The sequence below is a fragment of the Buteo buteo genome, chromosome 17 (assembly GCF_964188355.1).
Source record: "Buteo buteo chromosome 17, bButBut1.hap1.1, whole genome shotgun sequence".
Classification (NCBI taxonomy): Eukaryota; Metazoa; Chordata; class Aves; order Accipitriformes; family Accipitridae; genus Buteo; species Buteo buteo.
Genome location: NC_134187.1, coordinates 6965310 through 6991495, shown reverse-complemented (window position 1 = coordinate 6991495; position 26186 = coordinate 6965310). Strand labels below are relative to the sequence as shown.

At 40.1% G+C, this 26186-nt stretch overlaps 1 protein-coding gene across 3 annotated transcripts in view; it reads left to right on the top strand.

Moving 5' to 3' along the window:
• PTCHD4 (patched domain containing 4) overlaps positions 1–25679 on the top strand; it is an 85631-nt gene extending 59952 nt beyond the window's left edge. For all 3 annotated transcript variants that reach the window (XM_075049831.1, XM_075049830.1, XM_075049829.1), the window contains one exon: positions 24046–25679. In XM_075049831.1, coding sequence (XP_074905932.1) covers positions 24046–25679 — 1634 coding nt within the window. The remainder of the gene's footprint in view (positions 1–24045) is intronic.
• The last annotated feature ends 507 nt before the right edge of the window (positions 25680–26186 follow it).

Genomic DNA, 26186 nt, shown 5'->3' with positions numbered 1-26186 from the left:
TGGCAAAAAACCACCTCAGAGCATGTTGGATTCAGCTCGAGTTATCTTGTCTCCCTTTTCAATAAAATATAAAAAAGAGATTTGGAAGCTACAAAAGAAGGTGATAATATAGCAAGAATGAATGACAGCTGGTGCTGATAAAGGGGAATATATGCTGGGTAACCTAAGTATATATGAATATAGGAGATACAATCAAAGGAAAACAGGCATTAAAGTGATCACTGGCAAATAACTGAAGGCAAAGCAGACCAAAAGAACAGAAAATGACTACATGGTTTATTTCTGATCACTATATAGTGACAAGAAACAATCACAACAACATAGAATTAAGCATCCAGCTTATCTTTGAAGTCAAGAAGAGGATAAATCTGGAGTTCCACAATACTGCATATCAGTAAATAAGTAGTGAGTGGTCCAGTCTAACAATGGGGCTGTCCTGACAACTCACACTTGATCTCAGTAGGAATAAGAATGTCACCAACCATAACACTAAAAGAAATATCAAGAACAATCTGAAAATACAGACTTTCAAAGAGAGTGCCAAGATGATTAAAAGCCAGCTTGGGCTCTTGGGGAACAACAGACAGGATCTGGATGGTTACTACCAGGCTTTCCCTAGCATCACCGTTATTTTAAGTAAGAGGTACAGTAGTATTGCAAAAGATAAACTTTCTCTATGGAGGAATAGTATTACAGTAGAAATGATATTTGAAAATGAAAAAAAAAAGGAGAAAAGAATTTTAATTAGGAGTAGTAGATATTTACATGTCTTGTGCAACAGAAGTTGATTCAGTTACTTAAACAACGAGCTCTGCTGCTGCTTGAATCATGCTAAAGGACATTACTTTAGAGACCTATGGGAAACTCATGTTTTTCTTGAATCACAGGTAGAAACCCACCAGGCTGTCTACTCTAGGACATCTTTAATGGCATGAGATGCCTATCCAGGGGCACCTGAATCAAGATAAGGCTTTTTTGGTTCCCATTGTATCAACAGAGGTCAATGGTGGGATTCAGCTGCGTAAATGCAGGCATCTTGTGCTGTTTAAGAAGCCCTGGGATGTATTCTGTCTGGCCTCCAGCTGCCAAATCAAAAGGACATGAAGAGACCCTGTGTCATTCTGTCCTACCTTTGTCTGTGTGTCAGATGCTCAAAAGTATCTGAAATGTCGGTGGATGTCTACATTTCCACAAGTGGATTTCATCACTAGTAAACAAATATAGTCAAGAGAGCTTTTCAGTTGATCAAATATATTTGTCTGCTTCAGGATGTGCTGAATACTTTTATAGAGTACACTGACTATCGAAAGGGCTTCCACTGACTATGATGAGATCATGAATACTTACCTCCCAGGTGCATACCTACACTGCAGATACTGAATTTACATACTTGAATGTGCAGCTGAATCCTTCCCCTTTCTGTGGGTGTCTGAATCAACAAATAATTTCCACTTTCAGGACTTAGTTCAATTTTCTAAGAGTATGGATCCTGTCAGTCATTTCTGGATATCTTGAATACTCAAGTCCTGGACACCTATGTTTAGGCATCTGAATGGAGTCTCTAGTGATTTTGAGTAACCATATATTGTCAGGTAAGATAAATGTCTCCAAGCCAGCAGAGTCTGATGAAATTTAATTTCCAAACATTCAAGAGACTATCTGAAATAATCTTGTAAACTTTAGCAATCACTCCCTTAAAACTTGTGGAAGCCAGGACAGGCCCCAGAGGATGGGAGTAGGGCAAACATGACACTCATCTTTAAATAGCAGCAAAAAAAGGAAGGATCCAGAAACTTATAGACCAGGCAACATAACTGTGAAAGTCACAAAGATAGAGAAGAATATTGTTGAACAACCACTTTGCAACCACTGGCAGAATGATAAGGTGATAAGAAACAGCTAACATGTATTTGTGAAGAACAGGTCACATACAACCAACCTGATGCCCTTCCATGATGGAGTAGAAGCATAAAGTTTAATGTAAAGATATATAAAGCAATTTATTTTAGTGATTTTCATATTTATTTTCATTTTCCCATAAAGAAAGGAAGCCAGATCATTAGTCTCTCTTCAAATGCTTTTTATATCTTGCATGTGGCAAATGCCTCTGTTTAATGCGTGGTACATTCCTAGGAAAATGTCATATTGTTAATTGACACTCTGCAGTAACTGCCATACTTTGGCAAGAATAAGATGAGGCATATGTACCAGAATTTGTGATGGAAGTATTGCCACCATGAGAAATTACTCACATCCTTGAGGGATTCCCCTTCTTGAATCACAGTTTTACATCTGTTTCTATCATGGTCAGAATTTCTCAGTTAATCCCATTCTGCAATGATGCTATCAACCTGATTTCCCCAACACTTCCAGTGGTACTCAGAATGCTGTGATGATTAAACTACACTGATGTAAAAGAGTTATGGATCAGGCTCTTGATTTACAGAAACAACACTAAATTCAAAAGCCCTTTTAGAGCAAAAGGAAGCTTTCAGTAAAATGACTTATGAAAATCCAAGGATTAAATATGAAAATTAGGATTTAATATGAAAATTATGGACTAGTATTTTTGAAAGCCCAAGGCTTCACTCTTAATGCTTTTCTGCTAAAAGTGTTATAAGGTAAATGACAAGTGTTCAACTTTTTTGGTTTTTTTTCCCCCAGTACTATCATGGTGGACTTTTCAATATGGACTTCTAATAACATTTCATTACATGAAACCTGCACTGAATTATGAGTTGGCTTCCAGTAAAGATTTCAGCAGCTAGAAGGATATAAAAATACTAAATAAGCTTGATGCACTCATCTTCTCTGTATATAGATTGTCAATACTTTCTGGTTTTTTAGATTAAAATAGTTCTCAGGAAAATTGGTAGGGTGACAATTGTGAAGTTGAGCATAATTCAAATTTCAAAAGTGTCTAGGGGAAAACTGACAAATGTTAATATGTCTACACATGTATACAAGCAGGATTTTAAAAAATGCCTTTGAGGTAGATGGAGAAATGACTTAGATGTCTATCAACCAGTTTAGATGTCTACATACATTTTTAATTGCCTTTTTAATGTTATGAGTGCCTAAAATCTCGATGTTATCTCACCTACAGTTAGCAGTCTGAAAATTAGATTTCTAGACTCCCTCAATAGTCAGTGATGTGAAGCAGGCATTCCCAGATGACAATCCATCCCACTTATTTTAAGATCCAATTAATCATTTTTTTTTGTCTACAGAGGAAGCTCAGGTGCCTATCTTTGGCTTGGTGTCTTTGAAAAGTAAAGAAGAAATATCAGGGCACATGATGTACAATCTTGCAGAGAAAACAGCTGGGGGTGGGAACTGAGAGAGCATTGGGCTGGTGGTTTCCTGTTTTACTTAATTATGGACTGAAAAATTAACGTGAACAAAATGAGCATGTAAGATGCTAAAGTAGGACTGCATGTATTAAAGCATCTAAAATTCATGTGAAAGTTAGTGTTTACTGAGGCTGTTCTCTGACAGAGAAATGTCTACGTTCTTCTTACAGTCCTCTAAATATTTCTTTGAAGTTCTTTTCAAAGTTTCTTTGAAGTCTATCAACTTACATTTAAGCACCTAAGGATTTTCTATAGGACAACTTCTTCATGGATTTGTAAAATTCAGGTTCAAGGGGGAGAGTCTCAGTCTGAAAAACTTGCATCTAACTCCCCATCCTTTTCTTGCCAAAATGCTCGAAAAAAATTACTTTGACATAAAATGTTCAATTTGGCCTGAATCAAAGCACTTTTTTAGACCCTTGGGAAATAAAGCAAAGCAAAGGCAAAAAAACCTCTGTATTAACAAATGATGAAAAGTATCCCTGTCCTGTCAGTAGATCAATGGAAAGACTGCCTACACTTGCTTAGATCCAGATCCAGGGTTAATTCCCATGTCTGCCTGAGAGCATCAGCGCCCACTTGGTTCACCGTCCGGCACAGTCTCTGCATCACCACGCAATGGGAGCACTGGGGGTGAGACAGTGCCCATCTAGGCACCATTAGTCTGCCTTGACAATATTTGTTGAATCAGTGATTGAATTGAGATGTCACTGGATTCAGTCCCAGATGAGTGACAAACAGGACAGTCATTCTCTGTTCTCTCACTTTGTCTCATCTCACTTGGTTTATGCATTTAAAAGACACTTTTAAAGCCAACTCCTAAGAACAGGAGAGGAAAGAATTATGTGTTTTTACAAAAAAAAATTAGCTGGTTACATTTGTACTCTGTAAATTTATAGCAAACCAAAGCCAAACTTTATGGTACAAGACAGCAAATAGAGTGAGATATAATGGCAACAATTCAGTCCTGAAAGAATAAGGATAGAAAAAACTTCCCACCAAGTTTCCTCATTGTTCTAAATCTACTCTCAAATAAGCCTAAAACACTCCTATGGATGCTGAATACTTGCCAATAAGGCTAAAGTAATTCCTCTTCTTTAGTTGAAAATAAGAGGTGGATGGGAAGGATTATTGAGACATGATGGGGTACTTCAACAGCAGTGATAAAAATTGTTAAGTATAACCACAGTAAAAAGGTTTGCAGCTAGCTCATTTTGATTAGCTGCATCTTTGAGTAGATGTTCAAGTCCATCTATGCCTGTGCAGGTTAGAATATGTCTCCAAGGTCCTCCTTCAAGGGATAGTGTTTGTGGGGTAAATTACTGTGTTTCCTAGCTAACACACCTGAAATAATAGTCAAAACAGGACCCTTGCCTTAAGTAACTTCTATACTTGTATTTTTAATTTAGGTTCTTCAGCCTTGTAGCATAAGAACTTAAAATCGTTACTTCCTTTGAACAAAAACCTGTGATTTCCATCAGAAGTTTGTCTTCTGTTTAAGGCAAGCTCAGGTCTAACTGACTAGCATTAAGCTTTTTGCATTTGCGGACAAAAATGGGTGTCACGGAGGAAGCGCAATCATTCACGGCAAGGCTGGGACTGGGTTTCCTGCCAAGCTGCAAGAATCACTGCAGTGGGAGTCACCAAGTGCCAGGGGACACTGAGCACCCTACTACCAGCGAGTAGACACTGGAGAAGAAGAAAGCTACACCTGAACAAACAAATGTGTGAAAAGCAATTGGGAAAGGTCTCTCAATTGCCTATGCTAAAAGAAAGAGAAAAAGAAAAAGAGATAAAAGGGCCAATATGAGAATGAACATTTTGTTTTCTGTTCTACTTAGTTCATACCTGAAAGCCCAGGGAGCAGACAGAGAGGAGATATATGAGCACACCCTGCCTTCATCTGGGCTGCTGGCAAATCTGCTTGGACACACCACCTCCCATTCTGCTGTTCCAGAAGCAATAAAATCTGCCATCATCGTTCTGTTAGTGCCAAAGGCAAAGAAGAGTTTTCTGCAGAATGGTTTGTGAGAAAATTAATTGATGACAGGCTTCTTGGCAGTTTGCAACCATAACATTTGTATGATCTGCTGATGCCATGGTTTTATTCCCTGCTAATCAGATATTGCTCTCTTTACTGTGCAAGGGCATCTCTTCTCGCTATTGTTGGCATGGAGAAGGCAGACCTCCTAGCAGTAATAACTCAAGTCCACAACAACTTTCAGTTCATACAGGCACATATTTTTATAAAGTCTCAGAATACTCCACGGAAACAACCCCAACACATAACAACCAAACTGTGACAATCTACCTGATCACTTCATGGTGTGGAAATCCAGCTTTGCCAGCCACCTCCATAGCTTCACTACAAATCCCTACCTCGCCAAATGAGCCAATTCATAAGAGATAATCTTAGTCTTTATTTACACACACCTGGACTCATCCCAGCTGACATAACTGAGTTGTCTACATCTGAAGCTCTGTCTTGAGCTCCCTCTAAGTCAAAGGAAGGAGACAGACACCTGCCTCCAGATAGACATGCTATGTTGTCCTAGACTTGAAGGAGGAGGGGGATAATATCAGGCCTGCCCGTGACAAGCTGTGGGATGACAAGCCAAGGCTGGAGGGACGGGGTGCTAGTGAGGGCACTCAGCTCGTTGCTCTGAGACATGCTGGGTACAGTGCAGCACACTTGAAGTCTTATGGAGATGAGCCAAGGGCTCCTGAGGTAACAGGAGCCAACAGAGAAACACTGGTGAAATACCCCAAAGGAATTAAGGTGTGTTCCTCTGAGAAGGTGACACGGCTGACAGCCCAGCTGAAGTGCCTCTACACCGATGCACACAGCATGGGCAACAAACAGGAGCAGCTGGAAGCCACCATGCTGATAGAAAGCTACGACCTAGTTGCCACTACTGAAACTTGATAGGACAAATCCCATGACTGGAGTGCAGCTATCGATGGCTGCAGGCTCTTCGGAAGGGACAGGTGAGGAAGGAGGGGTGGAGGGGTTGCCCTCTATGTCAAGAAATGGGTAGATCGTGAAGAGCTGTCTCTGAAGAATAGCCACGAGCAGGACGAAAGCTTATGCATAAGAATTATAGACTGAGGCAACAAAGGGAACCTTGTGGTTGGCATCTACTACAGGCTGCCTGATCAAGGGGAGCCTATTGATGAAGTCTTCTTACTCCAGCTACAAGACCCATCGTACTCTTTGGTTCTTGTCCTGCTGGGGAACTGCCCAGGCGTAGTTGGACTTCAACATCTGCTCTCCTGGTAGTCTGGTGTCAGAATTTGGGGGCTTTCTTTGCAAACTAAGAGTGTAGAAAACTTCATTTTGCTCAGCTGAGCGTCAGGATTCTTGCACACCAGAAACTGGAGCTGTTAGAGGAATCCTGGGTGCCACTGCAAATCCTAAGAAAACAGTATGGGGCTGCAATAATCTGGTGCTAGAGTGGCAGATCTCCGTGTATAGTGAGAGCACGGCTACGTGAAGCTTTCACCTTCCCATTTAAAAGGAAAAGATATTTAATATTAATATTACATATGTAAACATAAGATTATATCTAAAAAGGGGTTCCAAAATGCAGATTATGTAGTAATTTTTTTATGGGTAAACAATTGTTTCAGTAACTTACTGCTTCTCTTGAAAAATACACTTTGGAAGACACAGGGTACATCTTACAGACCCCGGATAATGTTGTTGTAAGAAAATGAATTTTAATACTCCTTGCTGTTACATTTTTAACTTTTCCCCTAGTGCTCTGGTTTGTATTTAGCAATCTTTTAAGTTTGTACAGTGCAGTTGGAGCCTTATGAATGAAAACACCATTACAACAATCATTTATCAGCTTGAGAGATATAGGCTGAAACTGTACAAATTTCTGGTTCAGTCTTACAATGATAACTCATGACAATATCTAAAATCACTTTTTGTTCTTTAAAACTGAAAGGAAAGAGCAATTTGCAATGTCATAGTTTGGATGAATGAGCAACGTTCTCAGAAGCAATCATCTAAAATAATCTGATATATTGGTTCCTGTAGGAGGCAAACAATCTTAAAATCTCTTTCTAAAACAAAGCATAACTTTGCATTCTGTCCCACATTTAAATTGCAGTGATTTATATATATAGTTTGTTCATTTTATGTTTATTGTTATCTGCCTTTCTGAGTAAATTCAATGTACTGAGAGCACATTGTGAAGTGCTACTCACAAAGCTTTGCTGACATAGAAGTAATAAAAAGAAGTATGCCGTGAGATCAGTGATTCATTGAGAACAGTCAGCACCTTGCTTCTGGTGTAGATTGTAATTTTCTTTCTCCTGAGCTTAGCAAGCAAAACCCTCCTTTGGTAAGAGACTAACAGGCTGCTTCTTTCCAGACTTTTTACATGTCTCAGTTACATCTACCAAGCAATCAAATGTGGTCTGCAGTGTGGGGTCACGTTCTCTCTGCCTTACGCCCATTGCAATGACTGACAATGCAACATTTTAAAGTGTATGAAAAGCACTAAAACCAGAGGGTTTGGAGGAGTTGGATCTAGCAGTTTCCTCATTCCTCCTTTTTCTTTCACAGCACTGGGCTTCTTATAAGGGCTAATCTCCTATTTATTAGGCTTTTTAGAGAAGAAAGATAGCTGAATCGGCACATCAGATAAAAAGAGAGGCAGAGATCACCTCCCCAATTCCTATTACCATGAAAAACTCTGCTGTTTCTTAATGGTTGGAGAAATTAATGAATGCACACAGTAAAGTCAGATGGGAGTGATGAGCTCAGAACAGCCGAAGGTTTGGTCCTAAAGCTGGTACTTGTGATATACTGTTGTGTCAGTTACCCTATGAAGTAAAGCAGTCCCCCTTCCTCCCACCACTACAGCTCTAAGTACTTTCAACCAGTGTAGCCATCTCTATAAAAGAATGATAAACTGAATTAACATATTGTGCTTTCTCCCATGTCCACAAAGAAATTAAGACTCCCCACCCATGTTTATAGATATAAACATGAAAGTCAGGTACCTCACTAGAACCAGAAAATTAAGCATCTATTTGGTTCTTGCATATGCACAGTCGCAGAGCTGCATCACCCTTTGGCTAAAGCTTTTTCTAGAAAATAGAACAGGGCCAGGGCTGTGACTGTCCATACAGTATAAAATTGTTTGCACTCTCCCTGGTATGATATTGCCCTTCTCACGGGACTTTCCCAAATAATTCCCAGGTACAAATTAGGGTTTGGATGTGGCCATTCTATTTTGGAGGATAAAGAAGTAAAATAGCGTAGTGATGCTTAGAATGCACTAACTGGCCTCCATGGCAGAACATTAACCCTAGAAATAATTTAATTCATTAGAATGGATGTGAGTTAGGAATTTCCAATGACCTCTGTAGGGACCTATGCACAACAAAAGATTAATCAGAGAAAGCACTCCCTCTCCAGTTCTCTTCCTAGTCTCTTCCTCCTGGAGGTATTAAGAAAGTACACATTCAAACTAATCTCATGTTCAAAATTATTCACATCTGAAATTATGGATATTCAAAATAATACTGGGAAAAAGGTGGGCAGCCAGCTGGCTTACTCCTCCCGGTATTCCTAGCAAAAAGGACCCCCCCCAAACCAGAAGTGTTTCTCATATATTCTTTTAAGGCTACAGTGAGTTTAGGCAGCATAATAATTAAGTGAAAGTTTAATTATACCCCCCTGAGACAGACTGCTAAAGGTCAGATTTCAGATACATTAATGAGCTGCTAAATGCTGCTGGGAAAGGCTTTTTTTTAAGTCCCGCACAAGCCAGCCCACTCATATTTTTAATGCCAACACTGGGCATATCAGATGTCTGTGGGAGTTTTGCCATGAGAAAAAAAGCTCATCTTGTGCTTTATTTACAACCATTTCACCGGGTTTTATGAGAAGCAGCTTGAAGATGAGGCCATGCACCACAAAACTGGGAAAGAGCTTGTTGGTCTAATTCCAGCTCTTCGCAGGGTCCTCTGGCCAGTGATTCGCGGGGTGAATCAGAGCCATGCAGGGAAGGACGCCTTTGCCGGTGGCAGCCCTGCCTCTTGAAAAGGCTGAAAAGCAACAAGGGCAGGAGTCTAGGGCTTGCAGAAAAAGCAGCAGTCATGTGCTATCTTCAAAATTGGGAAAGCAACATATTTTAACAGATCCCTATTAGTTTGCACGCTTTGCTTTTCTGTATCTTGGTCTAACACCCAAGGTACGAATCTCCAAAGTATGACATGCGTGTATTGGCTGATATCAGGTTTTAAGCATCTAAATTGCAATAAAATTCCTGTGTTATACGAGAACAGCAAGGCCTAGTCAATGCCAAGTGCTCATTGATGGAACCTGGTGATATTTTAAAACTAGATTTCTTTTTTCCTCAATTTCCCTGCCATAAAACTGGTGTAATATCCATAACAATCTCACAGAGGTCATGATATTCATTAATGTATGTAGTGCATGTGGGAATTGATGCGTGCACTGCCATATCAACCTATGGCAAAATAATCAATTTGTAATCAGTACTGTGTACAAATGGTGAGGTTAAATAGGACCTGAGACCATGCAGTGAATAAGGCAAGTATTTTATCAATTCAAAGACAGGTTTCTAAATGGTATTATTATAAGGCTAAAATTGGTAAGTCAAAAAATTAAATGCCAGAATAAAGGGCTTAAGGAGTTGCACTGCGTTCATTCATTCTTCACGTGCATATGGATTTTAATGCAGTCAGCCCCATGAATACAGAGGGACATAAAAGCATTCAGACTGATTCAGGCCAAAGGGTCCATCCAGCTCAGCATCCTATCTCTGATAGCAGCCAATGGCAAGCGCTTTAAAAATGAGACTTCCAACAGGTCAGACGTAAAGTCATACTTTCCCAAAACACTCCCTCAGGCTCCAGCTGCTTCTTGGCTCACTGGCTTCCACGTCCAAATGTGTTGTCTCTGATTTTAATGACCCTTTCTATGCGGTTTTCCTCCATGAACATACGCAAGTCCTCTTAACCTCCTGAATGATCCGTATCAGTGTTACAGGTTTTTGAACGGTTTTGATATCAGTCTAGCTGAGAGTCGTGGAGCGGCAGGCATAGCATCAATATGTTGCAGTTGTAATTTTTCAGTAGAGCTTCGTAATGAAACGTAAGGAATAGGGTTTTATTCCAGTCATTTGGATAAGTCATTTCTTCTCTCTTTGGTTCATTTTGCTTTTCACTCTTTGTCTAATGAGAGGAAACTCTTACATCCAAGGATAGGCTTTTGCCTATGCAGAGGCATGCTGAGGACCGTTATAACCATTTGGCAGCTCAGCTGAATAAATTCTTGCATCTACAGCATTCCCTGGCACTGCTGTTTGATAAATATATGGATGTACGATAAATATAAGTATATACGCAACCTACACATCCTGGATCTGCAACCTGTGATCCCCAGGCTACATTTAGAGGGATGAGCTGGGAATATGGGAGAGGGCTGTTGCTCCCCCACGGCGTTCCTGTGTGAGCAGCACAGTTTGTGTATCTCGACGTTGGGGCAGCAGCCACATCGCCGCACCGGCTGCCTGGGTCTGGCAGCCTCATGGGAGGATGGTTCCCCGCCTGAGCAGTCCCACCGGTGGGACGACCCGAGCCAGAGCCGGGATGCTGTAACAGGGCATCTGCGCTGCACCCAACGTCGCCTTCCCGAGCGCCGTCTCAGGCTTGGGAAGGGCAGCAGAGCAGCCTTCCTCCATCTTCTTGTGCAATGCAGAACCTGAGCTTTTGGGAAAGGAAAAGGGGAGATTTGATACCTCTTTTTCAAGTTGCTGAGTCAGTCGCCCGTATTTCCTTCATTCCCAGCAAACAGAAGCGAAAGGCTAACATTGCCTCCCACTCTGACTTCCCATCCCTTTTCTGAAGTAAACAAATGTCAGCAAATCCTGCACTAACAGCACTGTTAAAAATATCACCCTGTCAGCAGATGGGTTCGTTCTCTTTGGTCTGGAGCTCTCTCTTCATTGCAGAAAAGGTGTGGGTTTACATCAAGATAAGTAGTTTAGATGGAAAGCTCAGTGGCTGAGTAAAAAGCAGGCGTGCTATGCTCTGCACCACGGTGTCACCGGCTGGAGTAATTTCCAAATAGAAATTATTAGAGAAGGAATGGATTTGACCTGCCTTAACTATCGAGATAGAAGTTAGCCCTGATTTTCTCAGCTGGAACCTGGCCCTGGGCTAACAATTGAAAATGAGCTACTTCAGCCAAGATGCAGTACTCACGCTCTTTAGCATATTACAAACCCCACAAACCAAGCTGTCATGGTTTAACCCCAGGCGGCAACTAAGCACCACACAGCTGCTTGCTCACTACCCCCCACCCAGTGGGACAGAGGAGACAATTGGGGAAAATAAAAAAAAGCTGTATAACTCATGGGTTGAGAGAAAGACAGTTTAACAGGACAGAAAGGAAGAAGATAATAATGATAATAATAACAATGACGAAATAATTGGAACATACAAAACAAATGATTCACAATGCAATTGCTCACCACTTGCCAATCAATGCCCAGTTAGTTCCTGAACAGCGATCCCTGCCCCGGCCAACTTCCCCCAGTTTATATACTGGGCATGACATCATACAGTATGGAATATCCTTTTGCCAGTTTGGGTCAGCTGTTCCAGCTGTGTCCCCTCCCAGCTTCTTGTGTACCCCAAGCCTTCTTGCTGGCTGGGCATGAGAAGCTGAAAAGTCCTTGACTTGGTATAAACACTGCTCAGCAACAGCTAAAACATCAGTGTGTTATCAACATTCTTCTCATACCGAATCCAAACCATAACACTATGCCAGCTACTAGAAAGAAAACTGACTCTATCCCAGCTGAAACCAAAGACACAAGCTCACCACAGAACCAGATCTTCAGCCAGTGTGAAAAGATGGTGCCCCATTAGGCTTTGGGGATGTATGAGAAATGTCTGAGAACAGACAGACTATATCCCTTTCAAAGGGAAATAAATCCCCACAAAGCTTTGTCCAGGAGGGTTTCCAACTGTTCAAGCAAGGGGATGTCACTCGGTCAGATGACTAATTTCACTGGGGAAAGTGAAGGGTGCACTTTTTCCTGCTTATTGCTTGTTATACTCTGGCATCCTGCAGTTCAGAAATTCAGATTGTGCAGACAAATGCGTCCTGTCACCAAAAGGTAAAAGTTTTCGCCTTTCATAACTGGGTCCCACCACTGAAAACATTATACACTTCCCTCATGGATAACTCCAGAAACTTGTCCCACTCTCCTCAAACACTCGTGCATTCCCTTCATTGGCTCAAACTTACAAATGCACCAGTCATTTTTCAGACACATATTCTTTCACATCTTTTATTTGCTTCTCCAACTATTTCACCATTTTGTTGCTTTTCTTTGAAGAATCCACAATTGCTCGCTTTCTGCCAGAAAGTAGCAAATGACCAAACTCATTGTTTCTATAATGACTCAAGTATATATTATTTTTTCTGGATGCCAGAATCCACACTCGATCAAAGCATTTTCATTTCTTGAGACTTACTAGTACCTTATTCATCTGATTTTCTTTTGGACGTTACTGGCTTATCAAATTCAGGTGACAAACAAAGCATTCTGATCAGTGTCCCAAATCCATCCTATACTTTTAGCATAAATGTCTATATAATAAATTCATTAATAGCTTGATCTAAATTCATTCCCTTGTCTTCTATGTCACTTAAATTCTTATCAATGAATAGCAATTTCCATATGTGCAGTCCTTGTTTACAATGTTCATTAAAAGGCTTAGATGAGAAACAGCAAAAAGCATTTTAATTCATTGCTAAGCACAGCAGAAAACTAAGCAGGATTCCAACTTTATATACAAATTGCAAGCCGTATACATTAGCTGAAATGTAAATCTCACATAATGAGGTGTGCAGCCTGATGACTAATCACATCCATTGGAACATTCTCCTTGTTCAGCTCTGTTTCAATGCATGGGGGGCGGGGGGAGGTTGTTATTTAATATTTCAGTTCCTTCTTAACAAGAAGAAGAGGAGCTTCTAGGCATGAAAAACTGTAAAATTTGACCTTAAAATGAACTGTAGCAAACAAACCTTGAATACAAAGTGGTGTCACTACAGTTCAGTTAGAAACATGTTTGCATCTGGACTAGCAGGTCTTTGGCTCATCTCCAGCGCTCAGCCCTGGGCTGCTACCCAGGGATGCTTATGGTGAAGCTCTGGAAAAGCCTTGTCAATAGGAAAGATCCAAAACTGGATAAGATTCAAAATCAGGGCTGCCAAATTCATGTTAGCATTAATTATTCTTAATTCAAATCAAGATCAAGGTCCCATTATGCTGGTCTCTGTGCAAACAGGGATAACAGTGTTTGCCTTGGAGAGTCTGCGAAATGAGAAACAGAAACCGATGAAAAATTGAGGATGTGCCGAAGGGATGTGACATGTAAGTAAATGATCACCATGTGATTTAGGCCAGTTCCCATAGTTGCTTGCTCATGTCTGGGCTTCTTGATGTTGTCTGAGACAACATTTGTTTTGAGGTGGATGGGAAAGGGTAGAGAGAGTGAGGGGGGCTGTCAAGGTCTGTGGAGCTGATTAGCTGAAGAGAGTACGTAAAAGAAAGGAGACCAAAAGAGCAAGTGAACCATCACTTTTCATCTGTCTTTCCAACAGATTTGCATTAATGTAATTTACAGATTGATGTTCCTTAGGATCTGGGAAGGCAATTTAACAGAGGGACTCTGCTATGACCACTACATCATTACATCATTTTCTTCCTCTCCAGGCATATGTTTCTATATAGAATTCCTTCTGCAACTGAAAGATTTAAGAAAACAGGATGGAGACAGAAGATATGATTATTCTCATGTAATTTTAGCATTTTAAAAGTCAGGCTCCTAGGCTAAAAGTCTCAGCTCCCTTTCTAACAGGTGAAAAGAGAGTGACATTTCATCGGGAGAGTCGTGCAGACAGGTAACCTTAGGCTAAAACAGTCAATATCTCCTGCTGCAGTCACTGCAGGGAGATCAGCTATGGCTGTGGTTGAGAAGTTGGCAATATTTTATGGGAGCAGTGTTAGGCTATTCTGAGCTCTTCTGAAATGCCATTATACAGCAAACAACAGACAGAATCAAATGTTTGCCTCTCTCCTCACTGCTTTTCAGCCTCAGACACTCGCAGGGTTGCTATCTGCCAGGCTTCACTGAAATACCCATGAGGAGACTAACTCTTTTATATTTTGGTCTCATCAGCAATTCTCAGAATTATTTAAAAGGCTTTCAGAAGTGCTTATGTGAGCAGAAATAAATGCAATCACTTGGAGCACACATGAAGGCATCAGTCATAGTCCGTATGTTTAACAGAAGTGCCCCATGATGCACTGTTACTTTTTTAATGGGGTTCACATTGTAATGGGGATACACCAAAACTTGGGAGCTGGAAGTCACTGATGTGTTCAGGCCTGCAAATTGGTCATAGGCTGGCAGAAAGATTTTTAAGGAAATTGAAATAGCTATTAAGCATAACTGACTTCATTTATGATATTTGTGATAGCTTCAAGTGTATTTGCTGTGTTTGTGGAAAGTGCTAAAATCTGGCAATACCGAAGTCCCTTGTGTAGTACTCGAGATTTCCCTGAGGTCCTTGTCGCTAAAGGTACATGGTTCAACTGGCTGAGGTTTCATTGCACTTGGTTAAACACACCTGCTATAAAACCTACCTCTGTATATTAGCCAATTTATTATGAGAGGGACCTGTTACTTAAAAGAACAATTCTGCCCTGCATACTTTTCAAGATGGAAAGGCACAGCAGGATGTAAACCTCTCTGTCAGCATGTCTGCATAAATCCGATTAGAGGAAAAAATGTGTATGCCATGGCATCACAAGGAGAATGCACCTAGAAATGATTTAATTTCTCTGTTTAGATGCTTTTTAATATCACAAAATGCCATGTATCAAATGAGATAAAGAATCATAAGTTCTGTGAAAACAAAAATTCTGCAGGTGATTCACCAGCAGATCTTGGCCGGACTTTATGTATTTGTTGCTGTAAGCTCAGTGACATTCAGAAGATGTAAATACTGTAATATCACTGATAATCCCTATAGCTCAAGGAAATTCCTCCCTTTGGATAATGCTAGTCAGCAGCGTATCGCTTCCACCGTAGACCCTCTGTCCCCAAAATCTGAACCGTCCCAGGCATCCTACTGGCAGGATGAGGTCCTTCTTCACTTCTTGTACTGGTTCTGGAGAAAGAGTAAACCACTAACCACATTGAGAGTGATTTAGTCCCTCATCTGCCTCTTCAGACTGCCTTGGTTACTCTAGCTACCACTAAAACAGCACAATAGCTAAGGGAAAACTAAATAAAGAAGAAAAGGTCCACAATCCAACTATATGAACAATTCAACTACAATCATTTTAAAGGTACCTAGAGAGATATAAAATTAAAACCATTCTTTTCCTACCTATATTTTAGATTAGTTTTAAAAAAAATACTCTATCTTCTCTTTATCCTTAATCAAGCTGGGAAGTTGTATGCTCAGCCTTGTGGTCAAGGTCCACCTCTTGCCCGGACGCATTGTGCTGAGATTTAGCTTTTTGGAACAGGATCTCCATTAAGGTACACATTTCCTCGTATATCCTAATGCTACCTAAGGTATCACCAAGCTTCAAATCCTCTTTGCCTTCTGCATTAAGGACCCCAAGGATTTACTGACTCTTCATAAAGAAGTAGTTTAATCATTCTTTCTATTCCTTCTTCCCTTCTGAAATGGGGATGGTCCTTAGTGACTGTGATTAATTTGCTTAATCTCTGTGCTTTAGTTTTCTAAATGTAAGTGGGGATACTAATATTAGTGATTAAGCAGAAGAACAAATGCATCCTACATTGCACTGTGTTGAGATGCAAATTTCTTCCTCTGTAAAAAAACGATTGTGTGAGCCTAAACTATCTAAAATGGGGGTGTATTTTCAAACCAATAGACCCGGATAAGTTCATAGTTTCATAAATTTTAAGGTCAGAAGAGAATATTAGATCACAGCCTCACTTTCTGAGTACCACACACTGTTAAGTTTCACCTAAATAAACTATACTGTCTTAAAATATTTAATTACACAGAGAATAGGTCATGTCAATATGCTACTAATAGCCATGGCCCCTGCTATCATGGGACATTGATCAGATTAAAAAAACCCCAGTTTTTCCAGGAGATGAATTAGCCTCTCTAGTGCTAAAGAAGAAAAAAAAACCTCTATGTGCCCTTTTTGTCTATTCCCAGGGGAAAAAACTGTGATTCCCCCCTCAAGAAGTTATAGGTTGTTTTTCTAGATAAAATAATGGAAAGGTTATTTCCCGTAGACTCACAGCAAGGTATTTTAATGTAAAAATATACTTAGTGTCCACCACTATGATTTAAAACAAAGCTGTCCTTGCATCCAGCGTATACATGGCAAGATTACAGGTGTGGCTGTTAATGAAAATTGAATATAATACTTGGGTTTCTTAGTGCAGAAACGGTGGGTAAAGCTGTGCTATGGCACTTACTTCTAAGACTTTTTTTTATTTGAAATATAGCATAGACAAAATCGATAGCACCACATTGACTGCTATCACCTATAGCAGCAAACCCTCTTCTTTATATCTTGACCCCAAAAAGTACAGTCATGTTGGTCTTCTTAGAAAGTACCCTGGCGGTACCCAGCCCCTCCCTCCAGCAGTGCCTAGTGATTTCAGACTGGGGTCTCAGTGGATATTATGCTGAGTGACAAATGCAGCTCAAATTCCTATCCCAAGAAGTTGATGGGTCGTGGCAGAAGCAACAGATAAATGCTGAAGAGGCATGCGTTGGTTAAGACAACACAGAAGGCAGACTGGTTGCCATGCTTAAGTATTCCTAAGCATCTTAAGTCAAAGTTAGGTATGATGGTACAAAAGTAAGCTACCTCAGGAATCTGTATAGAATCCACCTCACAGCACTAAGGCAGGATGTACCTAGCACCTCCATTAACTTTTATTAATCTAACCTTTAGACTTGCAATGAAGAAGACTTTATGACCTCCTTAGATAGTGTGTTCCAGTGTTTAATGAACCTTAGAGGAAGAAAGCTTTGTTTTTTGTAACATAAATGTTTTTTTCTGCAAATGAAACCAATGATTCCTTGGACCCGCCAGTAGAAATAAGAAAGAATTGATTGCTGTCCTCTTCATAATAACTTTTTTCATGTTGAATGTTATTGGGTCCCCATTGACATTCCAGTCTATAGGAGCAAAAAAGCCAACAGATTGAGTTTCTCTTTGTGCTCTTCATATTTCACAAACAGGTTATTCTTTGCTAGTTTTACTCCCCAAGGCATTCACCTTAATTTTTCCAAATTTTATTTAAATGTCCTTGCCTGCAGAGGGGCTAGAACTAGATGATCTTAAAAGTCCCTTCCAACCCCAACCATTCTATGACTCTCTGAAAATATCATGCCCCATTTCAAAACAGTGGTCCAGTTTATGACTCCATCATACTAGAGTAAGCAAAATTATTGCCTCCAAATGTTTATTATTACTGTTAATTCAGATTTTTATGTGTTGTAACATAATATTTTTTACTTTTTCTCTTTGAAATTCCCCATATCTTCTAAACAATCTTCTGTCTCACTTCTCCTTCACCTGTTATTCCTTATTAGGCATTTCTTTCATTTGATTTCCTAACACAAAGTGCCTTGCATCTATCTTCATTAAATTTCATCTTACTGATTTCTTACCACTTCTCCAAGTTTAAAGTCTTGCTCTACAAAGGGTTTGAACTCCTCCATAGTTTAGCCTCACACACAAATTCCATAAGCGTCCATATCATTAATGGAAAAAATCAGAAAGAACCAGGCCCAAGATGGATCTTCGATGCAATCCCTCTGATGCAATTGGAAACAACTCTATATGTGCACACTTTCAATCAGTTGCATACATATTTCCCATTGTTTTCCTCTAGACAGTATTCCCTTAAATTGCTTGTCAGAATACTAGATACAATAGTATTTAAAAACTTGCTAAGTCCAGTAGAAAGATGTTAAAAGCCTTACTGAGAAAGACAGCCTGTCTCCTTCTCCTTCTTTCCATTAGGCTAGTTACTTTTCAAAGCAAGAAATTAGGTTGACTTGAGATTATTTGGTTTTGATAAATCTGTATCAGGTTTTTCTGATCACCTTCCTATCCTCTCAGTGATGGTAAATTGGTTTGCAATTGCTTATTCTATGATCTTTTGAGATATGAACTAAGCTGATGGGCGTTAAGTTCTGCAGGTCATCTTCCTTCTCCTTTTTGAAGATAGATACTATGCTTGTTCTCTCTGTTCTTCTTGGACCATTCCATCTACATTCATTCTCTAAGGTGACTGCTAATAGTTCAGAAATTGCTTTGGCTTAGCTTTTAATTGATTCATTTCTCCAGGCTCTTCCAGCTTGAATAAATTTAACTGAATCAAGTGGTCTTTAATCTGTTATTTCACTATTCTCATTTCTATCCCTACCCTCTTCTAACTTATTTTAAATATCTTCTCATAATTAAACTATTATTTTGAAATTTGAGGAAGAAAAAGCATTATATATTTCCACCTTCTCTGCAGCCTCCCTTATTTGCTCTCCTGACCTAACATGTAATGGAATAAAAATTTCTGTTGTCTCCTTTCTGCTTAAGTAGTCATAGGACATTGCCTGTCTGGCAAATAAAAAGTTGCTGTACTTCATTCATGTCATGTTAGTACCTGAGAAACTTGGCAGTTTTGACCCAGAGCTAAAGACCCTGTGAACCTTCCTAGAACTGCTCAGTGAACTCAACTCCACGCTCAACGTTGTCAGTGACATTAGCGATGAAGCTGAAGGAACAGAATTTTACAGAATGACTGTGGTGCCTGAATCATCAGAAATGTCAGAAAACGTACAGAAAAAAAAATGGATTTGTATCCTTCTTGGGAAAGGGGAATAGACCTGCTTATTTGGGGACAACAACAGAGGCTGACTGGAAAACTTGTTATCAGAGTAATGATGTGGGAAAACCAGTCAGGCAAAGATTTATTCTTGTGGCAGCAAGGGAATTACTGCACTGTATTCCCCGGTTCCTGTATTTATGTGATAGAGCTGAAGTTATCTGTAAAAGGGGGATAAATGGAAATTTTACCTTTGTGTAATAATAATCAACTTAAGAAAATCAGTGCCAATTTTCATCCTCAAAGAAGTTACAAATGTCAGTATTTTATTACCTTAAGATGCTACTTGTTCTATTACAAAAAAAAAAAAAAGCCTAGACCTTAATTACAGTATTTTAATTTTCAGTATTAACACAAGTTTGTGCATACATATTAGTTTATACTCTTGGGTAGTCTTTGCATACACATATGTTTCACAATAAACCCCCTTTCTATTAGTCATTACCTACCTACCCTAAGATTAGATGCACCCAGGTACTCGTCACTGAGAATGTGATACACTAAAATTTATAAATTAATAACAAAAAAACATGGCAAATATGCAACTGTGAACATAACATTGCAGGTGGGCAGATAAGTGACATTTTGGAATAAGTAGAGAAAAGTCAATATTACTGTAAATTGTTGATAGAGCTGGTAGAGCATTGCTTCACCTAAGGCTTCTTTGGAAAGTGATAATCCATCACAACTTAAACCGTTTCTGTGAAAGGACTTCTTTAATAAATTTCCAATTTAACTACATTACAATGATCCGGACTATTGTTTTAACATTTTCAAAATCTTTTATTTTTTGTTTGATTTTGCCAATCACATTTAGCTCTGATCCTAACAAGAGAGTCCCACATTTATTCTTTCCATACATTTGCATGTATAACACACTGCAAATAATGGGCCCATTTCAGTCACATCTAGAAGAGGGATAGAGATCTCAGAGACTACTGGAATCCTAGAAGCTTTGTGAAAATTGATGTCTAGAAAGAGGAAAAAATCCCAGATTAGTACTTCCTAGAGGAGGTAGAAGGCAGAATTCAGCTATTTTATATTTTATTGGTAACATCCAGATGGCAAATTAGCACATTCATCTTGGACAGCCAGCAAGGAGCACAGACCCAGCTGTGGACATGTGGTCGATGAGATGTGTTAGAAGGGTGAGGGATGCTGGGAGTATTCAGATGGGAGATCCCAGGAACAAAGGACACATGCATAGAAAAAGTTTTATTAAAGATGCTGTTCATGGACCAACAGGTTTACATTTTGCTTAGTTCAGCCATAAAGTTTTACTGGCTGAGAGTTTGAAACAAACAAAGGCAAGTCCTTCCTTCTTTCAGCAAGTATGAAGTTATAAAGATTCTGGTAGCAGGAGGCTGTGGTGGCCAAAAGGATGCATCCATTTAGAAATGGATTAGACAAATGAATAAAGGTCCCTCAATGCCTCCAAACATGACGTTGCAAATGTAGCCTCTCGTTTTGGCAGGCCTCTTGGCTGAATGCAAGAATCTCAGAGGCTGAAATAGGAAAGAATTACCCTGTGTGTCCTGTTTCCAACATCCTTTTCTTGAAAATCTATCCCTGCACTTTGTCCAGTCAACTAGAGATAGAGCAATCCTTGGTTTGACCCAATGTGGCTACTGTCATGTTGTTAAAGGCAGAAGAGAGAAGTTAGAGAGGAAAGATGTTCTCGAAGTCCCATCTAGACTCTAAATTAGTGTTTCCAATGTGAGGTCTGTAGACCAAGGATTCCCTTTGTCTTAGATCACAGGAGGGTACCTGGGAGAGTGGGGGGAAGAGAGGAAACTGAGGTAGAAAACAGCATCTCCACTCAGTGTGATCACTCTGTCCTCAGTGGAAGAGTCTTGGTGGGATGGGGAGATGGAAGGAATGACACCAGCAATAGGAGCAGAAATCCTGTGCTATTACTTATCCCTTCAGCCTTCCCATAAGAGAAGAAAACAAAAAGAGAGAGAGAGAAAGAAGAGGGGTGCCTAAAGCTGGAAGAGAAGGGGCAAGAATGAGGTGAGGAGCTGGTTTAGAAAGAGACGTGTTATGGACATATGGGATATGAACAAGTTTTAAGTGGTAAAGTCATACATTAAAGAGACTTTTGTCAGAAATGTCTGGAAAAGAACCATCCAAAATCAGTCGGTAGATGGGGAAGGGGTGAGCACAGATATCTGAGGGAGATCATTGTGCTCTACTCTCCCCAGAGAGAATGAAACCCACTCACTGAGGTGCTGGAGAGTGTCCAGAGAAGGTCAACGAAGCTGGTGAAGGGTCCAGAGCACAAGTCGTATGAGGAGTGGCTGAGGGAACTGGGGTTGTTCAGCCTGGAGAAAAGGAGGCTGAGGGGAGACCTGATCGCTCTCTACAACTGCCTGAAAGGAGGGTGTAGTGAGGTGGGGATCGGTCCCTTCTCCCAAGTAACAAGCAATAGGACAAGAGGAAATGGCCTCAAGTTGCACCAGGGAAGGTTTAGACTAGACATTAGGAAAACTTTCTTCACCGAAAAGGGTTGTCAAGCACTGGAACAGGCTGCCCAGGGAAGTGGTGGAGTCACCATCCCTAGAGGTATTTAAAAGACACGTAGATGTGGTGCTTAGGGCCATGGTTTAGTGGTGGCCTTGGCAGTGCTAGGTTAACGGTTGGACTTGATGATCTTAAGGGTCTTTTCCAACCTAAACGTTTCTATGATTCCCATAACATTAAATTAAGCCATGCCAGGACACGGGCACTGGAAGTGGTAACCAGCCAGCCTGGTCCACACCCTGCAGGGTACTTTACACGCTTGTTTCAAGCATAATATAAAATTTCATCTGAGTCATGGGATTCTGCAGCTCTACTGAGCCCAAGGAGCCAATTCTTTCTGCTTGATGGTCCAAAAGTGACAGTCTGCAAGACAGCTGAGCCTTGAGAATTTGAACAGACTCACCCTAAACTTACCAGGGAATTCAAGGTCCCTCCTGAACCAAGATGCTGATTCACAAGAGAGCAGCATTTCCATACAGGCTTTTTGCTCACTGCAAGACTTCTGTAATACTGTGTATTTATCTTTCACTGGGGACGCAGATTTGCACTAAAACAGGTAACATTCACAGAATTTGACAGTTTATGCTGTAATTTTCCCTCTCTAGAATGGTTGTCAGGAGTCTGCTTTGGGCAACATATGAACCTAAACAATTTAAATCAAAAGACAAACTCAACAGACTTTTTGTTCCCTATTACACACTTGATTATTTGCAAATGTCCTGTTGTCATATTTCTGGTTTTGTTACAAGAAAATTACCTTTGTGTATGCTTTGTTGCATGCAATTCTGCTGCTGCAGAGAGTGAAGGCACACAAACAGAGGCAGAAGCATCTGCAATCTGCTTCTACTTCTTTCTCTGCTCAGCAGTGTGTTTCCTTACACTGTTCAGAATTTTGTCAGGGCTTGATATAAAGTGCACAGAACTTTCCACTTTCTCATCCAAACCTAAATATGTGGTTTTAATTTTTGACCAAAATTTTTATTTGAAAGCCAAACCCTTTTGGCTGTGTTTTTTTAATGTTAGTTTTTATATTTCCCCCCAAACTGAAATTCTCTAATGGGAAATAAAAGAATATGGGGTGTATATACAGATACATATTCAACATATAAATTATATGAAAATGTATATGTAAGGAATAACTTTTACTAGTTAAACCTTCTCCAGTAAGATTAGCTTCAACTTTACCATTTTGTCCCAAAGTTTAATAGCTGGAGACCTCCTGGACTGTGACTGTGATGAGTAAAATGAAAGTAAGTCTGTATCAAGCTTAAATTTCTTAAAAAATTATACCCCTAAAATACTTCTCAGGACGGAATACAAAGTAAGAACCTGTCATGGAGCACTGACCACGTCTGACTCTTTTCTGAATGTCCTCTCAGATGAGCTGAGGGAGTTCCTTCTCACCAGGAGGAACTCTGGATAGCTGAGAGAGAGAAAGAGGGACATAGGGAGACATAATCATGAAAAAAAAACCCATACATTTTCTAGACAATTAATGTGGACCAATGATTTAGCCATTACTGTACTCTCCATCATTAGCACCAGCATGTCAAATTTCACATAGTGTGGAAATTCATGTACTATCACTGAGAGGTTCCAGTTTCACTCAGTAAGTAGAGAACCATCATACAAATTATTCTGGTTATTTGTACTTAATAGCAGCGTATTTTTTCCTTTGTTCAGCATGAAGAACCAAGATGTCCCTTTCTTGGTCACACCCATTTCTCAAATAAAGCCTTTAATTTATACTCTGTGGAAGAAAATGTTGTTACTTGCATTTTTAAGTGTTTCAAACTGAATCCCTTACACCCTGAAAGATGTAGTAGGATGCCACAAAGAACTTCAAGAATGAACCCCAGACTTGAACTAAACTTCATGATCTCCTTTGCTCTACATCTGCAGTCCATTTGGGAACTAATTCAATGCCCATTAAATTCAATGAGTGTCTTTTAAAGAGTATTTCATCATTTCACTTCTGAACATGGAGAGTCTCAGAATATCAGGCTGTTAATTTAAGCACCTGCATATGAATTCTGGTATCTAGCTTTAGGCAGATACTTCGCAATTTTACATTTGCTCAACTGGTGAAAAAATCATAACAAAACTTAGCTGGCAAAATTTTTGACTACTGGAGGATGAAAAACCCGGAGGATGATGGGACCCCCTTTATTTATGCACATGTATACACTTTGTTTTCTCATTTCAGGTCATGGAACCAAAGGAGTGTTTGAACTTCTTTCAGGATGGCGTCGAACCAGAGAGAATCTGCCATTCAAGGACAGAGTAGCAGATGCCTATTCAGATGTCATGGTCTCCTACACAATGACAAGCTCCTTGTATTTCATAGCCTTCGGCATGGGTGCAAGCCCTTTCACCAACATCGAAGCTGTAAAAGTCTTTTGCCAGAACATGTGTGTCTCCATCCTGTTGAACTACTTCTATATCTTCTCCTTCTTTGGCTCCTGCCTGGTCTTTGCTGGCCAGTTGGAGCAGAACCGTTATCACAGCATCTTCTGCTGTAAAATCCCTTCAGCCGAGTACCTGGACCGGAAACCTGTGTGGTTCCAGACCATGATGAACGATGGCCATCAGCATACTTCTCATCATGAGACCAACCCGTACCAGCATCACTTTATCCAGCATTTCCTCCGAGAGCATTACAATGAGTGGATTACCAACATCTATGTCAAGCCATTTGTGGTGATACTCTATCTCATCTATGCCTCTTTCTCCTTTATGGGGTGCTTACAGATTAATGACGGAGCCAACATTATCAACCTTCTTGCCAGCGAGTCTCCAAGCGTCTCCTATGCCCTCATACAGCAAAAGTATTTCAGCAACTACAGCCCAGTGATAGGCTTCTACATTTACGAGCCTCTGGAGTACTGGAATGGTACTGTGCAAGAAGACCTAAAAACACTAAGCCAGGGGTTCAATACGGTTTCCTGGATTGAACAATATTACCAGTACCTTCGAGTGGGTAACATCAGTGCAACCAACAAAAGTGACTTTATCAGCATCCTCCAGAGCTCCTTTTTAAAAAAGCCAGAATTCCAGCACTTCAAAAATGACATCATTTTCTCCAAAGCTGGAGATGAGAACAACATAATTGCTTCTCGTTTGTACCTGGTGGCCAGGACTAGTGAAAACACACAGAGGGAGGCGGTGGAATTGTTGGAGAAGCTGAGGCCACTCTCTCTTATACAGAGCATCAAGTTCATTGTGTTCAATCCTACATTTGTCTTCATGGACCACTATGGTTTATCAGTAACTATGCCTGTCCTGATTTCTGGTTTTGGCATCCTGCTGGTGTTAATACTGACCTTTTTCCTGGTTATTCATCCTCTGGGAAATTTCTGGTTAATTCTCAGTGTCACCTCAATAGAGCTGGGTGTCCTTGGCTTGATGACCTTATGGAATGTAGACATGGATTGCATTTCTATACTGTGCCTTATCTACACTTTGAATTTTGCCATAGATCACTGTGCACCCCTGCTTTATACATTTGTACTAGCTACAGAGCACACCCGAACTCAGTGTATAAAGAACTCCCTCCAAGAGCATGGGACAGCCATTTTGCAGAACGTTTCTTCTTTTCTTATTGGGTTGGTCCCCCTTCTCTTTGTGCCTTCAAACTTGACCTTCACACTGTTCAAATGCTTGCTGCTTGCCGGCAGTTGCACACTTCTGCACTGTTTTGTTATTTTGCCTGTCTTTCTAACCTTTTTCCCACCTTCCAAAAAGCACCACAAGAAAAAGAAACGGGCCAAAAGGAAGGAACGAGAAGAGATTGAATGCATAGAGATTCAGGAGAATCCTGATCATGTTACAGCAGTCTGAAAGGCTTAGAAAAAATAGTATATTCTCTTTTTAAAAAAGCGTTGCACAGAGATGCAGGGAAAATAGAGCAAAGATCTCAGCTGCTTGTGCTGGCCAGGTCTGACAAGGCAAAGGAAGATCAAGAAGGGGTATTCATGACACATCAAGGTGCAAACTTTTTTTAACAAAAATAATGAAAGTAAAAATAACCTCAAATGTTTCCTTTGAATCCTCATTCTCCACCAGGGAAGAGTCTGTTGGCCATTAAGTGTTCCTGAATCTCAAACTGTAGCTCTGATGGGAATTGCCTGATCTGACATATGTAGGACTGAAGCCAGGTGAAAAAAAGAGTTACCATTAAGTAAACAGTAGGGGAAAAGGCAGATTTGTTTGGTAAAATCGTCCATGGAAAAGAAAAAGAACAACAGCATTTCAAATGAGAAAAGGGAACAAGACCAAGAGAGATAAAAAAATGCCATGGTATTTTTTTCTCATTTTCTTGAGCAAGTTGGTTAAGATGAAACTTAT